At 42.6% G+C, this 14,546-nt stretch overlaps 4 protein-coding genes across 4 annotated transcripts; all 4 read right to left on the bottom strand.

Moving 5' to 3' along the window:
• Positions 1 to 278: 278 nt before the first annotated feature.
• Positions 279 to 1,221, bottom strand: Cpr49Aa (Cuticular protein 49Aa). Its single transcript, XM_032436227.2, has 3 exons — positions 1,106 to 1,221; positions 857 to 1,057; positions 279 to 679 (listed from the first exon to the last, which is right to left on the bottom strand). Exons 1-3 carry the CDS (start codon positions 1,115 to 1,117, stop codon positions 467 to 469), a joined length of 426 nt encoding a protein of 141 aa, XP_032292118.1. The 5' UTR covers positions 1,118 to 1,221; the 3' UTR covers positions 279 to 466.
• Positions 1,222 to 2,526: 1,305 nt separating this feature from the next.
• On the bottom strand, positions 2,527 to 2,981 carry LOC6627003 (uncharacterized). Its single transcript, XM_002050733.3, has one exon. It carries the CDS (start codon positions 2,921 to 2,923, stop codon positions 2,654 to 2,656), a length of 270 nt encoding a protein of 89 aa, XP_002050769.1. The 5' UTR covers positions 2,924 to 2,981; the 3' UTR covers positions 2,527 to 2,653.
• Positions 2,982 to 3,291: 310 nt separating this feature from the next.
• Positions 3,292 to 6,894, bottom strand: LOC6627004 (endoplasmic reticulum metallopeptidase 1). The gene is made up of 12 exons (XM_002050734.4): positions 6,856 to 6,894; positions 6,247 to 6,784; positions 6,009 to 6,183; positions 5,872 to 5,956; positions 5,586 to 5,706; positions 5,354 to 5,508; positions 4,906 to 5,289; positions 4,656 to 4,836; positions 4,409 to 4,593; positions 4,154 to 4,297; positions 3,591 to 4,088; positions 3,292 to 3,532 (listed from the first exon to the last, which is right to left on the bottom strand). The coding sequence occupies exons 1-12, from the start codon at positions 6,877 to 6,879 to the stop codon at positions 3,365 to 3,367; spliced, it is 2,658 nt and encodes an 885-aa protein (XP_002050770.1). The 5' UTR covers positions 6,880 to 6,894; the 3' UTR covers positions 3,292 to 3,364.
• A 746-nt stretch (positions 6,895 to 7,640) lies between these two features.
• LOC6627005 (endoplasmic reticulum metallopeptidase 1) lies at positions 7,641 to 11,125 on the bottom strand. The gene is made up of 11 exons (XM_002050735.4): positions 11,047 to 11,125; positions 10,304 to 10,992; positions 10,164 to 10,248; positions 9,839 to 9,959; positions 9,622 to 9,776; positions 9,186 to 9,569; positions 8,951 to 9,131; positions 8,704 to 8,888; positions 8,499 to 8,642; positions 7,941 to 8,441; positions 7,641 to 7,879 (listed from the first exon to the last, which is right to left on the bottom strand). The coding sequence occupies exons 1-11, from the start codon at positions 11,071 to 11,073 to the stop codon at positions 7,712 to 7,714; spliced, it is 2,640 nt and encodes an 879-aa protein (XP_002050771.1). The 5' UTR covers positions 11,074 to 11,125; the 3' UTR covers positions 7,641 to 7,711.
• Positions 11,126 to 14,546: the final 3,421 nt, after the last annotated feature.

The following is a 14,546-nucleotide window of genomic DNA, read 5'->3' as shown; positions in this document are numbered from 1 at the left end:
TTCTATTATGAAATATTCAAGATTGCAGGTGCTTTAAGCCTGGCATTAGGCTCTGCTAGTTGGCTAAACAGCACTTAAATATATCATTTATATATATTTTTAATAGCTAATATATTATATAACCTATATATCAGCATATATAAGCCTTGTATTCCGCACCGGATATCTCTATGTGCAGTTGTCCACCTGATTGGGTCACATAAGCTACCGCATTTCCTTACATTTGTTTACGAATTCAATTAATTTTCGTTTTTCTCAATGCAATGCTAAAAGCTTAAGACTCTCCGTTTAGACACAGTTTATTCATTTTGCATATTTATTTACATGTGCGGAATGTTTTCTAATTTTCTGATTTAACAAATTTGGTTAACAAGCAAATTTTCGTTGTCTCCGCCTCTCACAATACCCCACACTTTCCCCACGCTCCATCGTAATTTCTTTCTCTGTGCTCTCAGAGAGAGAGTACTTAGCCCCGGCGTGCGGTGTAGGCGCTCTGCTGCTCAGCGGGTGGCGGCGGTGCTGTGGCTATGTAATCCAAGGCCCGCTGTATGGCTGGTGGTATGGGCGGAGCTGTGGGTAGATGATCGCCCTGCGGCTGGAAGCCGTTCTCATCGGCCACATAGGTAATCCGTATGGGTGTGCCATCGGGCGCGGTGTAGGAGAAGAAGCCCTGAGCGACCTTTTAGACCCAGCAAAGAGTGTAGCGAAAAAGAGCAGAAAACAATGCACAGATGCACAGCTAATTACATGACCCGAACAATTTGTCAGCCTCGCGGGGCAATGTCGTGAGGCAGCTTCAGCTGCAGCTTCAAATGCAAATGCCAAATGGCTGTGTGATTTTTGGGGTTTCACTCACCGGTCCTGCATTGTCGGTGCCAGCATTCTTGAGATAGCCCTCCTCCTCCACATTGATGCCATTTTCGGTCTCATAGCCATACTTGTAGGAGCCATCGAAGTTGACCTCCTGCTCCTGTCGTATTATCTTGATTGGCTCCGTGGCAGGTCCTTGCGGTCGTGCATATGTTGTGCACAGCAGCACAGCTGCAAGAGTCAGCAGCTGACAGAGGATTAGTCCAATTGAACTGAATGAAACGTATGTACTTACAAGGTATTGCATTAGTTGGTTGTATCCTGTGCTGGGCTCTGGAGTGGCAACTGTCAGCGTCTCGATTTGAAACTGTGGCCACCAACGCCAAAGGTTTGAATATTTATAGCAAAATCTTGTATCTTGTGGCGCGCTGCTTTTGAGTACTCGAGTACTGACTGCAAGCTGAATGCTTGAACTTTACAGCTGCCTCTTGCAACGCTTGCAGCAGAGCGGCTCTGGCTGTGGCTCTGACTCTGACTCTGGCTCTAGCTCCAGCTTGGCCATTGATGGGTGTTTAGCATTTGGAAGATGCACAGATCAGAAGCCAAACTCACAGCCTGGCCAAAACTGATTAAATCTACCCCGACTTCTTCAAGTGCATTGTTTGCGTGTTGTTGTTTCTAAATTGTTGTTAAATCTGCAATTTGTCTAGTGAATTGTTTACAGCCCATAACAGCTTTGGCGCCTCAGTAAAAGCTTCTGTCTAAGGTTTGAAAGAAAAATTTTTGAATTAAAATCGAATTGTTTTATATTAGTTAGTTCTCTCTTATATATATACATTTTGTTTTTTGAAAATAACAGAAACAACTATTTTAGATAAATTAATCATTTTCGAATACTTTTCTCCACATTTCCATCGATTTCTTAACTTACTTGTGGACTTATTGCAGAAATAATTCAAAGATTTTCAAATTAAACGTTCATTGATTTGAAAACCTATTAATATTAATATTTATTTAAATTTAAAAAGTTCCATAAATTCTTTATTATATTTTATTATTTAAATTCAAAATCTTGGATACAACAAAAAAAAAAAATTATTGAGTATTTTAAATTTCTTTTAAATATGTTTTATTTGTTCAGTTTTTTTATTTTCTCAAGAAGATGCTAGAAATCTTCCTATTGGGCGTTTCACTGTAGTCTAAACGCTGTAACTGAATATTTTGGTCAGTTTTTGATTGAGTATATTTATCGAGAAGTAAACTTGTATCGTGGCATTCAAAGAACACGTCTCGCATTTCAAATCAATTTGTCAGCCACACATTGTAGACATTTACCTTTAGCTTTAGCTGCAAATTCTGATGTGCCACAGCCACATGAAATCAAATTGCGCAATGCAGCCAAAGTCCCCCCCGACCCTCTCCCAAGCAGATATACCCATAGTTGCAGGTATATAGCGGAGGCGGCAACAACATCATCATTAAACCGAAAAGCATTAGACGAGTATCACTATACTTATACTAGACACTGTTGCCACGCCACCTGACCATGATCATGTCTAGATCTCTGTCCGTCTGGCGCTGACCTTTGTTGTAGTCGTGCTCATAGAGAGGTGAACAATTCTGACCAAAGGCGTTAATGAGCCCTCATTGGGTTGGTTCATTCTTGGGCAACACCTGTGGAAATGTCATTCACTCCCCCCAATACAATTGGTACAATTGTTTTTTTGTTTTTAAATTAAATTTTATTTGGTTTTTAATTAAGTAGTATATTTTCACATTTTAACGAAACAAATTATTGCTGGATGTGGCGGGTTGGGCGGCAGCGTTGAGCAGAGTCTCACTTCTATCCAGCTTTCTTGTTGAAGAGCAGCGATAGGAACTGCTGCTTGAACGGCTTCGTGGTGGTCACTTCATCATAGTAGTCGGTATAGTAGTAGTCATAGGTACTTGGATACGAAGAGTAGTCAGAAGAGTAATAGTCGCTAATCGGCGAGTAGTCGGAGGAAATTGAATCCTCGATGTCGCTGATGATGGAGGTGATGCTCTCCGTCGTTTGCGCGTTTGCCGTTGCAAAAAGCGCGATGGCTACGAACAGAACCACCAGGGAATTCATTTTATTCGTTTCTGCTGTGATCTTTCCGTGTGTGTGAACCAAATCGAAGTGTGCCTTCCAATAGCGCAAAGCAACACATTTTATACGTCTCGAAAAATGGAAAACTTGAATGAAATGTAGATGATGCCACAAACATACAATTTCAGCTATTACAACAGTTCGTCGGGTTTGTGTTTACACAAATGTTTGTCACGCACAAGAGCAAGAAATTCTGTTTAATCTTAAATATTTATTCCGACTACGTTATGAAATGCACCACTGGCGTGGCTTTTGTTTAATCTTTAGCCCAGTTTTGGGCCTTTGTTTGCCGCCAAAGAGCTGCTGGCCCGGCAGCCAGGAAGAGCAAATACAATTGGATGGGTTGGGCTTAGACAATATAAAATGTTTAAATTTTATTTATACTTTTCTTTCAACTATTTTATTATACTAATATCATTATCATTAATATATATAGCGGTCATAGGAGGCTGGCCATTCCATGGCGTGCACAAAATCTGGAAGATCCTCTATAAATTGCAAGCTGTACGCATCCCGCTTGTGCACATGACTTATATAATGTCCGGAGATGCCAATCTCGAAAACGGGCTCCAGGAAATTGCCATTCACTTTCTGCAAAGAGCATGTAACTAATTTATGTGAAAGTGAAAGTGTATCCAGTAATACGCACCGTCAGGTCCAGGTGAAACTCAATGGGCGAGTTGTCGACGCCCCAGGCAAAGAATATGTGATATGGCGGCTTGTAAGTGCCAGGATTATCCAGCATGCCTCGCAAAAAGGACCAGTCCTGCATTTTCACACCAGCCAAGGGCTTCAGAAATATGCTCATGCGTGCGGGTCCCGTCAGCTTAAAATGATAGCGCGCCGTATAGCCGCCAGCTAGTATCGTCTTGTTCTGTAGTTCCAGGGTCGTGGTGCCGGGCACTTCGACAAGTTGCTTACGGGGCAGCCAACGGGCTGCTTTGCGTGCCTCGCACCAGCGATGATTGAAGCAGGGCACACCGCACATCATTTGGGCATCGCATTCGCCCTCCAGATGTACCAAGCCGTCAAAGTCCACTTTGTCACGCAGCGGCAGCTCCAGACGACGATCCTGTAGGTCGAAGTAGTAGCCAGAATCCTCCAGGCTAATGGAGCCATCATATTCATAGAATTTCCGATGCACTTGCTGCAATCAGGGCCGGGTTTTAAAGCACAATGCTGGTAAGCATATATGAAAAAAAGCTAACTTACCAAAAAGTTAACCCGCATCACATTCGTTTTAGGGCGATAAGGAAAACCCACCTCCGAAACGGATATCATACAGAATATAAAGGTTATGAGCGCCAGACCGCCTATCATACAATTCGGTCGCCGGAAGATATTTATGAGTGGAACCTAAGAGTTAGAGCAGGTAAGTAGGAAAATCTTTTATATATCCTTAAGATATCTTTATCCTGGCTGATTGGCCAAAAGAGGATAATAACTATCTTAAGTTGTTTGACTTACCAAGAAGCCTAGGGCCAGAATTGAGCCCAAGGCACACAAGAGGGCAATTAGCAGATCCGGATTCACCTCGGTGCCCTTACGCGCCGTCATTGGAATGCAAATGACAAGAAAAGCGTGGAACAAGTAGCTGAAGTAAAGAAAGGGCATTGCCTGGCACGCGCATAGCACAAGCGACCAAAAGTAGCCTATGGCCATAGCCGAAATGTGAGAAACACACTTCCAAAGGGGTATTAAATAAAGAGCTTACCGCGATCGTGCAGCCTGCTGAGCAAGTTGATGGTCAGCGCACCCACATAAAAGAGCAGGGAGATCATGAAGAGGTAGGCGCTGCGTAGACCAGCGATAGTCAATATAATGCACACAATGGCTAAAAATACACAGTGGGCGTGGCCGGCCATTTGCAGATGATAGGTGTGTGGTACTTTGCTCTGCAAAAACAAAGAAGAATCCCTGGGGTAAACAGCGGCTTCTCAAAAGCTATGGCTATATGCACTTACACTGGGCCTCAGGGTGTAGTAGAGTGTAAAGGGCAACACCAGGCCAATGACCGAGGGGCAAATGAAGAGTCCGATTACCAGCCAGCTGTTGGCAAAGTATGTCAAGGTGCGATCGCCGGCATCATAGAACAGTGCCATGAGTACTGGCAGGCCAAGGGCTAGCACAAATGAGGCCAGCTCCAATAGAAACATAATACCAAAAGCGCCCGATACGGATCCAATGCCAAGATCTGTGGTCCTTGTCATGCGCCACAGGGACACGCACACCAGAATAATACCACCGAGGCCGAAGCATATGTTGAGGGCAATGCCTGTGGACTCCAGATAGTAGACAAAGAACAGGCCCAGGAAATCAAAGAACACCGAGTGACCCTCGGAGTGTGCCTAAAGTTAACAAAGATAAGCCTTATCAAGATTTCTTAGACAAAGTTTAACTGAGCGAAAGTACCTTAGTATCGTGCATCTCTTCTGCATTGCCGATACTACGCACCAGGGACAGCAGATTCTCGCCCGTATTCTGCAGAGAATCTCGCGATATCACATCGAAGCGATCGTATTTTGTGTGGTACACGAAACCATTATATTGACCCGCCATATCCAGACCTAATTAATGAGAAAAGAAATGTGGATTGTAAACGGGGAAAGTGGGGTTTAGCACGTGTACACACACACACACACACCTGGCACTGGTCCAAAATCGCGGAAGATACGAAAGTCCGTGTCGGAGGGTATGATGCCAGCCTGGAATACCTCCTCGGCCATTGTTGTTGCAAACGGATGCTTGGCGGCGTCTCTATAGTGCTGTAATCAGTTAAAAGCGACAAGATTTTCTTGCTGATAAGCCAGATAAGCAACATTGATAAAAATTTGATATCAAACCAATATCGTAGGCCCGATAAGATCCACGGAAGGTCTACGTGAGTTTCGAACGAACCAAAAGCATAACCATTCAAATTCACAACTTACCCGCATTAGCCAAGGGTGATTGGGACCGCCTTGAAAGAGGATCTCACGACCACCAGCTCCGGCGGAATCCAGATTAATCAGCGCCCTAAAAATGTTAATTAGCCACTGCTCACACACACATCTCACACCGTACTCACTTGCAATTGGGCGACCATTTGTGCTGTGAGATGAACGCATGTGAGCCTTGGAGCGGCTGCTCCTCGGCGCCATTGAATAGAAAGACAATCGGATGCTCGAACGTTTGCTCGGACGTGGCCAATTGCCGCATCACCTCCAGCATGGTGACAACCATGAAGCCAGCATCTCCGGTACCTGCAGCAAATCAGGCCCAATAAGGATGTGTGACTCACAGCGGCAACTCGGCTCCACACTTACCCACACTGCCCGGTTTGGTGTCATAGTGACTGTTGATGAGTAGATAGGATGTGCTATTGGAGCTCTTTGCACTCAGCTTGACAACCACATTTTGCACGGCCTGATACATGTTGATCATTTCCCAGTGCAGATAGGCGCCGGATGCCCGTTGCACATCCACCTCCATGTCGTACAGATCCTGTCGCATGTCCCCACGCACGGCTTCAATTTCCCTGAGCATAAACTCCACCATTGTCTTCTCGTTCATTTCATCGCCCACTATTTTGGGTCCCAAACGATCCAGCTCCAGTAATATGTATTGAGCACGCTCCGCCACAAATTGGCCCGGTTTCGTAGTTTCCTCATTAATTTTCACCGGTGTGGGCAGGGAATTGAAAAGCGGAAAAACCACCGCAAAGAAGAGCGCAACCCATAGAAGCAGAAAACTGGGCGCATAGTACCAGGGCAGCTGCTTTTTGGGTTGGTCCTTCTCGATAAGTTCAATGATTGTATTATCCATTCTGGGCGGTTCGGGTTCGCCTGCATCGGAGACAAACTCCTATACAGATTATAGAAAACAAATGCTACGATTAATAGTTGTACTCCATAATAATAGCCAAGGCCTCCTACGTCCTTATCCTTGCCGTTATCCATGCTGGTATTCGTATTCGTAGCACCTGCAAGGTTCAACTGTTTCGGGCGACTGAGCCCATCTCTAGTCGAATTTCTTAAATTTAAAGCAAATTCCCACATGTGGGGGGTATATGCAGCGTTTATTGGCTGTGATTTCATATCTTTAACTTAATCTTTATGTGCGCATCGTAAAACTTTTTGTTTGTAAATTGTGCATTGGGAGTACGAATCTATATACATATAGATATTTATGACCCAATAGCTGATATACCATTTATTGACCCTCGTTTCACATTGTCAAAATCCATGCATGCATATTGTGTAAATCACTATGTCCGCACTTTGGAATACAGTTCGGGTCCAGATTGAGTTGACATCGTCAAGAGCGATTGATCACTCACTCGGATCTTTATCAGGTATCGTACTTAATAAGGTGGATTTATTGATCTAACTACTTCGCATCTGTTAAGCAATTAACCGTTATTTGTTAACGGCTAGTACTAACAATAATTCAGGGTCGGTCTATGACTTGAAGTTTTATCGTGTGGAACATAGGGCTCATATAATAATAATACTAATAAAGGGGCGTGCATAAATCAATAAGAAATAAATAGGTAAATAGATGTGTTTATGTGTTACTGAATGAGCAATAACATGAATTCAATTCCGATATTTGTAGAGGATAAAATATAAAATATTTCCAGAAGATCTTCATTTGAATTGACAGAGACATCATAGATTTTCTGACTGAGAGAGTTCACCCCAGTATTTAATATGCCTTTATATTTGTGGTTAATTATATTTTAATCTCTTATAATTATAATAATAATTTACAAATCATATCATAGTTAGTTTATAGTATGTAACGCTTATATAGCGTTGGCCACTCCATCACATGCACAAAGTCCGGAAAGTCGGCTATAAACTGCAATCCAGCCGAGTCCCTTTCAAAGTCGTAGCTAACATAATGCCACGCAACGCCCAGTTCAAAGATTGGCACTTCGAAGTTACCAGCAGGTTTCTAAATGGGATACAAATTTCGAAATACATTTATTTAGCCATAAATTAATTTCTGCACTCACTGCAAAGTCTATGTGGAATTTCAAAGGCGAATTATCCTTGCCATAGGAGAAGAATATTTGATAGGGCAGCTTATAGTTTTCTGGTTCATCCAGTGGATTCCTTATAAAGGACCAATCTTCAACGGTTACACCCTCCAGCGGTTGTATAAACAAACCCATGTGCGGTGGTCCACTCAACTCGAATTCATAGCGCACCGTGGTGCCGCTGGACAATATGGTCTTGCCCAAAAGCACCAGGGAGGAGTTGCCCGGTATGGCGACCTCCTGTTCACGGGCCAGCCAGTGGCCGGAGGTGCGCGCCTTGCACCAGCGATGATTGAAGCAGGGCACACCGCACATCAGTTCCGTATCGCAGTGCTGCTCAATGCTAGACAGGCCCGTCAAATTGACCGAAGTTTCCTCCAGCGGATTGGCGAGTCGCCTGTCCTGGAAGTCGAAGTAATAGCCCGAGTCGCTGAGGCTCACGCTGCCATCATACTCGTAGAAGATGCGACGCACATGCTGCCAATATCCACTCAGAATTAACATTTTTATCTATTATACAAAAAACAAACTTACCAGGAAGTTGACGCGCATAACGCTGGTCCTGGCGCGATAGGGAAAACCCACATCCGAGACGGCAATCATGCTAAATATGAAGGTGACAATGCCCAGCGTGAGCATAATAAATCTGGACCAGCGGAACATGTTGATAAGAGGAGACTTTTTTTTTTTTGGAAACCCAATTAGTATGTGTCCGGATGAGCTTATGAACTCCACTTACCACAAATCCCATTGCGAAAAATGTGCCGAGCGTGCATAGTAAAGCAACTAAGAGATCCGGATTTATGGAGCTGCCATTTCTGCCCATCATGGGTATAAAAACAATGAGGAACATGTAGAACAGATAGCAGAAGTAAAAGAAGGGCATCAGCTGGAATATCTGCGTGATCAGCACCCAGTAATAGCCTACAAATTGAGTGCATTTTATATTAGGCAATGGTATTAATTTATGATCAAAGAAAACTCACTTCGATCGTGCAAGCTGCTCAAGAGGTTGACGAGCAGCGCAGCGGAATAGAAGAGCGTGGATATCATGCAAAGGTAGGGTGTGCGCAAACTGATTGCAGTCAGTGTGATGGCTATGACGGCCAGCACCACACAGTGGGCGTGCAGGCTCATATGCAGATGGTAGGCGTGGCTGATCTTCAGCTGTGGCAAAGAAGTTCATATAGACTGCAGCTGGGTTTATTACGTTCTGCTTACGTTCTTCCGGAAACTGTAGTACAGCGTGGTGGGCAAACTGAGTCCAATGATGGCCGGACAGATGTAGAGTCCAATCATTAGCCAGGTGTTCGTAAAGTAGGTCAACGATCGATCGCCGGCATCGAACATAACGGCCATCAGCAGGGGCAGGCCCAGACTGAGTACAACACCCAGCACATGTAGACCCAGAATGATGGCGAACCAGAGCACAACCTGGCACAGCGACTGCTCGGAGACGCGTGCCATGCGCCACAGGGAGACACAGACCAGCAGCAGGCTGACAGCCGCAATGCAACAGTTCAACACAATGCCAATCGTTTCCGTGTAGAAGACAAAGAACAGGCCCAGAAAGTCAAAGAAGACAGCATGTCCCTCGCTGTGTGCCTGCAATGGGATGTGAGGATCACCCGAGTACCGACTGTTACACTGAACCCACCTCGGTGTCGTGCATTTCGCTGGCATTGGCAAAGGCCCGCACCAGGGGCAGAACATTTTCGCCAGTGTTCTGCAGTGAATCCCGAGGCACAGCCGCATAGTTGTCGAATATGGTATGGTAGACATAGCCATTGTTGATCTGCGCCATGTCCAGGCCTGAACAGCGGAACAGAGGTAATTGTTTGAATGGCTAATAGTCAATAGACTGACACGCTTACCTGGCACCTGGCCGTAGTCACGAAATATGCGAAAGTCCGTATCCGAGGGCAGAATGCCGGCCTGAAAGATTTCCTCCGCCATGGTAGTCGCAAAAGGATGCTTGGCATGGTGTCTGTAATACTGTTCAAAGCGGAACGGAAGTTTTTGTGTCCATAAATCCCACGTTAGTTGGACGCGAAAGGGGTTTATAGCGGGCAATAAAGAGAGGGGAAAAGTATTTTTATTAGCACCAATCCATGATAAACTTCTAACTGTTTGCCGCCACGCGCCGTAAATAATCAGGTAAATCTGAAGATAAGAGCTCAATGAATATACTCAACGTACGCGTATAAGCCAGGGATGGTTGGGGCCACCTTGGAACAGCAGATCCCGCCCGCCACTGCCAGCTACTTCCAGATTAATAAGCGCTCTGCAAATAGATGCCATTGAGGAAAACTATTTCTGTTTGTCAGACCTTGCCTTACTTGCAGTTCTTGGCCCATTTGTGCTGCGTGATGAAGCCGTGCGAGGCTTGCAGAGGATTCTCTTCGGCACCATTGAATAGAAAGACAATGGGATGCTCGAAGGGTCGATCCGATATGGCCATTTGGCGCAGCACCTCCAGCATGACAATGACCATGGTGCCATCATCGCCAGTGCCGGGACTGCTGGGCTTTGAGTCGAAGTGACTGTTGAGCAACAAGTAGGATTCGCTTGTGGAGCTGCGCGTGCTCAGCTTGACGACCACGTTCTGCACGGTCTGGTACATGTTCACCATGTTCCAGTGCATATATGCGCCGGATGACTGCTGCACATCCACCTCCAGCACGTACAGATCCGATCTCATGGCTGTGCGCACATTCTCCACTTCGCCGAGCAGAAAGTCAACCGTGAGCTTCTCGTTGGCTACGCTGCCCACGACCTTGGGCCCGATGCTGTCGAAGCTATAGAGAAGCTGCTGTGCTCGCTCGGCAACAAACTCGCCCGGCCTCAGCGACTCCTCGGCGATGTTCACACTATCCGGCAGCCGATTGAATAGCGGAATGACCACCGCAAAGAAGAGCGCGAGCCAAAGCAGCAGAAAAGCGGGCGCATAGTACCAGGGCAGCTTGGCTCTGAGATTTTTGGTGCCTTTTAAAATGCTCACGAGTGCCACGTCCAATATGGCAGCGCTCTGCATAGCAATCAATCATGTATATTTCATTTCAAATCCAATATTCTCACTTACGTTGTCGTCCTTTTCCGTTTGTGACATTATTTTTATTTTTTTTTCTCTTTTAAACTTGTGCGCCGCCCAGCTCCGTTGCCAATCGTTGGCCAACTGAAGAGTTGTGTATCGGAATGGCATGGGTTTGGTGCTGCATGGATTTTATTGGCAGTGATTTGCACTTTGAAGTCAATAAAGATAAAATCCTCCAAAATCAACAACCCACATTTTACCTCTATGCCTCTTTGTAATGTGTTGGCCCAGAAAAAGCCATACATTTCATACAAACCTGGTCAAGAGGCGAGCTTGGTATCTAAATTATATGTACCCAACATGCGATAAACAACTTTGCCCAGCCACATTGTTTAAAAATGGAATCGAACCTATGCTTTTCCACTGTTCGCCCAATTTCCGGGATCAGTATCTAACTGCAAAGGGGGCTGAATTTCGATATTCTTTGTGACCATCGTTGGTGGTGACGCAGCTTTGGGCAATGCCCAATTGGATATACGAACAAATCAAATCAAAACAAATTTGGTCGTTTAGAAACCTCAAGTACTTGAGGTTTGTTTGCTTTATCAGAGCTAGTCATAAATATGCATTACAACTTGAGTTAATGGCTTGTTTTTATGATTTAACGAATCAATGATAAGATTGTGTTCATATGGCCAATACAATTGGTCTACATACAAATGCATTGAAGAGATTCAACAAAAATACCGTTTTGATTCATATTAAAATAAGCTTGAAGAATTATTATATTATATTAAAATGTGCAGACAAAGTATTTGAATAACTTTTCCACATTCATCCCTTGTTCTTATACATTTTATTTTTCTTACGATTTTTCTCTTACTTTTCAAAAAAGCTACATGTTTCGCGCGCACTATGTGGCCAGTATTTATGTTGGCAGTGCCATACGATGTTAAATTAACAGTGCCTATTTGAGTTTAACAATTCTGTTTGCCTAGAGCATTTTGCGTTTATACACTGTTAACCACATGCTGTAAACACCATTGTGAATTGTTTACAGTTATTTCGGTGCGGATAAATGGCTTAAGCATGTGCGACAATATGTTTTATTAAAGTGTTTGATTAAATTAATTAATTATGTGGAATTATAGTGATAAACTAAAATAAAATTGAAAAGTGTGCGCCACGCTCAAGTGTAAATATGTGAACGGCTCGACGACTCATGCTTTGCAAATAAAAAACTCAATGTTTGATGAACGCGCCGCCGCAACTGGTGAAAAAAAGTGAATAAGACTATAAGTAAAAGATGAAATACAAATAGCTGAATGTATATAATTTAAAAAGCAGACAGTTATCAAGGCGCATCATTTCATTACAATATCTGGAGAGCCGAAAACACATTTTGAGCGCCCAAAAATGTGGTGCGCAACTTATAAAGTAACTTCTGTTCGCAACACACACATACATACACATACAAAAATATATGGTGAGCAAATTAAGACATAACCTACATACATATATACATACATACATAGTTTCTCTTACAGTTATCTTTCTTGTAATGAATTGAATTTGGTTATCATGTTGTTTCCAATAAGAATACTCTTATAAGCATTTAATCGCGTAATGAAAAATCTGAAAATATCTGATTTTCATGTCTTTTCGTATATGTGTTAAGTTGTTGTCGAGAGTCTTAAGATGCTTTGGCTGTATTCATTTACGCTACAATTAATTTGAATTATTTATCAAATATTTTGACGCTCCTAAAATATGTATCGTTGGTATAATGCTGGCCATTGGGCCAAAATTGCATATGATGGAAAGGAATTTGCGAACTTCTCACTTTGAGCGATATAATGTCCCGAGACTGCCAACTGGAACTTTGAAATCACCATCCGCTTTCTAAAAGTGAAATTATTAAATATACATGAATTAAGTTGAAAGAAAAAAGTGTTCAACAGGTGTATTACCGTGAATTCCTAAAAGAACTTTAGTCCAGAGCTATTAATTCCGTACGTGAAATATAAGTTCACACGAGGAATCACATCGATAACGTCGTACTCTGTATGGTATACTAAACCATTTTCAATCTGAAAATTAATTAATTATTTTGTCACCATTCTTTGGATCTCTCACATTGCAACTTACACGGAATGTCTGAATCCGAGATATAAAACCTGATTGGAAGATTTCCTCAGCCATGGTCGTAGCAAAGGGATATTTCATATATTTTTTATAGTACTGTTAAAAAGTTGAAGTAGTTAAGTGATTTTCGATTCTAATTGGGTTTTAAATATTTACATTTAGAAGCCATGAATGGTTAGGTCCACTTTGATATAAAACTTCCCGACCTCCGCCACCAGATCCTTCAATGTTATCTGTTGAAGTGAAGCGAAGGCTCTCCAAATAAAAATTGTAGAGCTAACTAAAGTGTTGACGGCGTTTATAATTGTAGAATTGAGTTGTCATAAAGATGAGATTGTGAAAAGCGCATTAAAAAATTAAAATATTTATGGTGTCAATTAATTGATTAGCTAAAATACATGATTTTTGCTAGCAATCTAAGCGCTTTAAACAACAATTTCAATACGTTTCAAGCAACAAACATATTTAAAATGTTTAACACATTAAAAGATAAAATAGTATTTTATCTGAAACCTCAACTGGGCAGTTGGACGTTTGTGCGTTCTATCCAGTTTTGCTTCAGAATGAGATATTACTTTGCTACCAGTTGAAAATTGTTCAACTGATGTTGTCATGGTGTTAGCTATTTGTCATAAAAGCTAATATAAAAGCGGCTTCCCGCCACTGGAGATTCTTAACAATCAAGACAGATAAGAATGCCAATTTTACTAACCAAATAAATATATTGTATGCGCCACGTGTTACGGTATCCAACTGCTTCAAAGAAATTATTCTCGAGAACATTAGATAAATCTTGAGTGTGTAAATAGGATCTAATTTTTGTAATCCGAAAACTACGTTTAACAAGCCAACCTCATCTAATATGATTAGGCTGGAAAATGTCAAATATTTAAATTAATCAGAACGGTGAGCGTGTTGCTTTTCATACAATCTAATCTGTTTAGCTAAAAAGTGTCAACAAGTTTTTAATGAAAAGAGACAGTACCTGGCTGAAATAACGCTTAGAATGCGAGTTCAGTACAATTGTGAAAATATTCTCAAAATATATATAAAAACTTTTTAGAGAGAGCCTCTTTAAACAGTGGCGACCCAGCGGACGTTTGAGGTAAATGAGTTATGGACTGGGCTTTAATCAGGATTGCAAGTCAAAATAGAAATGTGGCTAATTAATTTAGGCGCCATACCAGCTTCCTAGCTTAAGGGTCTGTTCGAGAGCCTTGTTTTCCTTGCTGTTTCACATATTTGAATAAAACAGCGCAATTTTTAATTCTGCCCGTTCTACTGAAAATATAGCAAGTCGTATATATTTTTACATAGAAGTTGCGGGCTATATTTGATTTCCACCCAAAATTGGCATCTACCAAATATGGTTGGAAAAGCCAATGGTTGGGTTAATTTTATAA

Source organism: Drosophila virilis, chromosome 5 (assembly GCF_030788295.1).
Source record: "Drosophila virilis strain 15010-1051.87 chromosome 5, Dvir_AGI_RSII-ME, whole genome shotgun sequence".
Classification (NCBI taxonomy): Eukaryota; Metazoa; Arthropoda; class Insecta; order Diptera; family Drosophilidae; genus Drosophila; species Drosophila virilis.
Note: the sequence above shows the minus strand (reverse complement) of the source record. Positions and strands in the feature narration are given on the sequence as shown.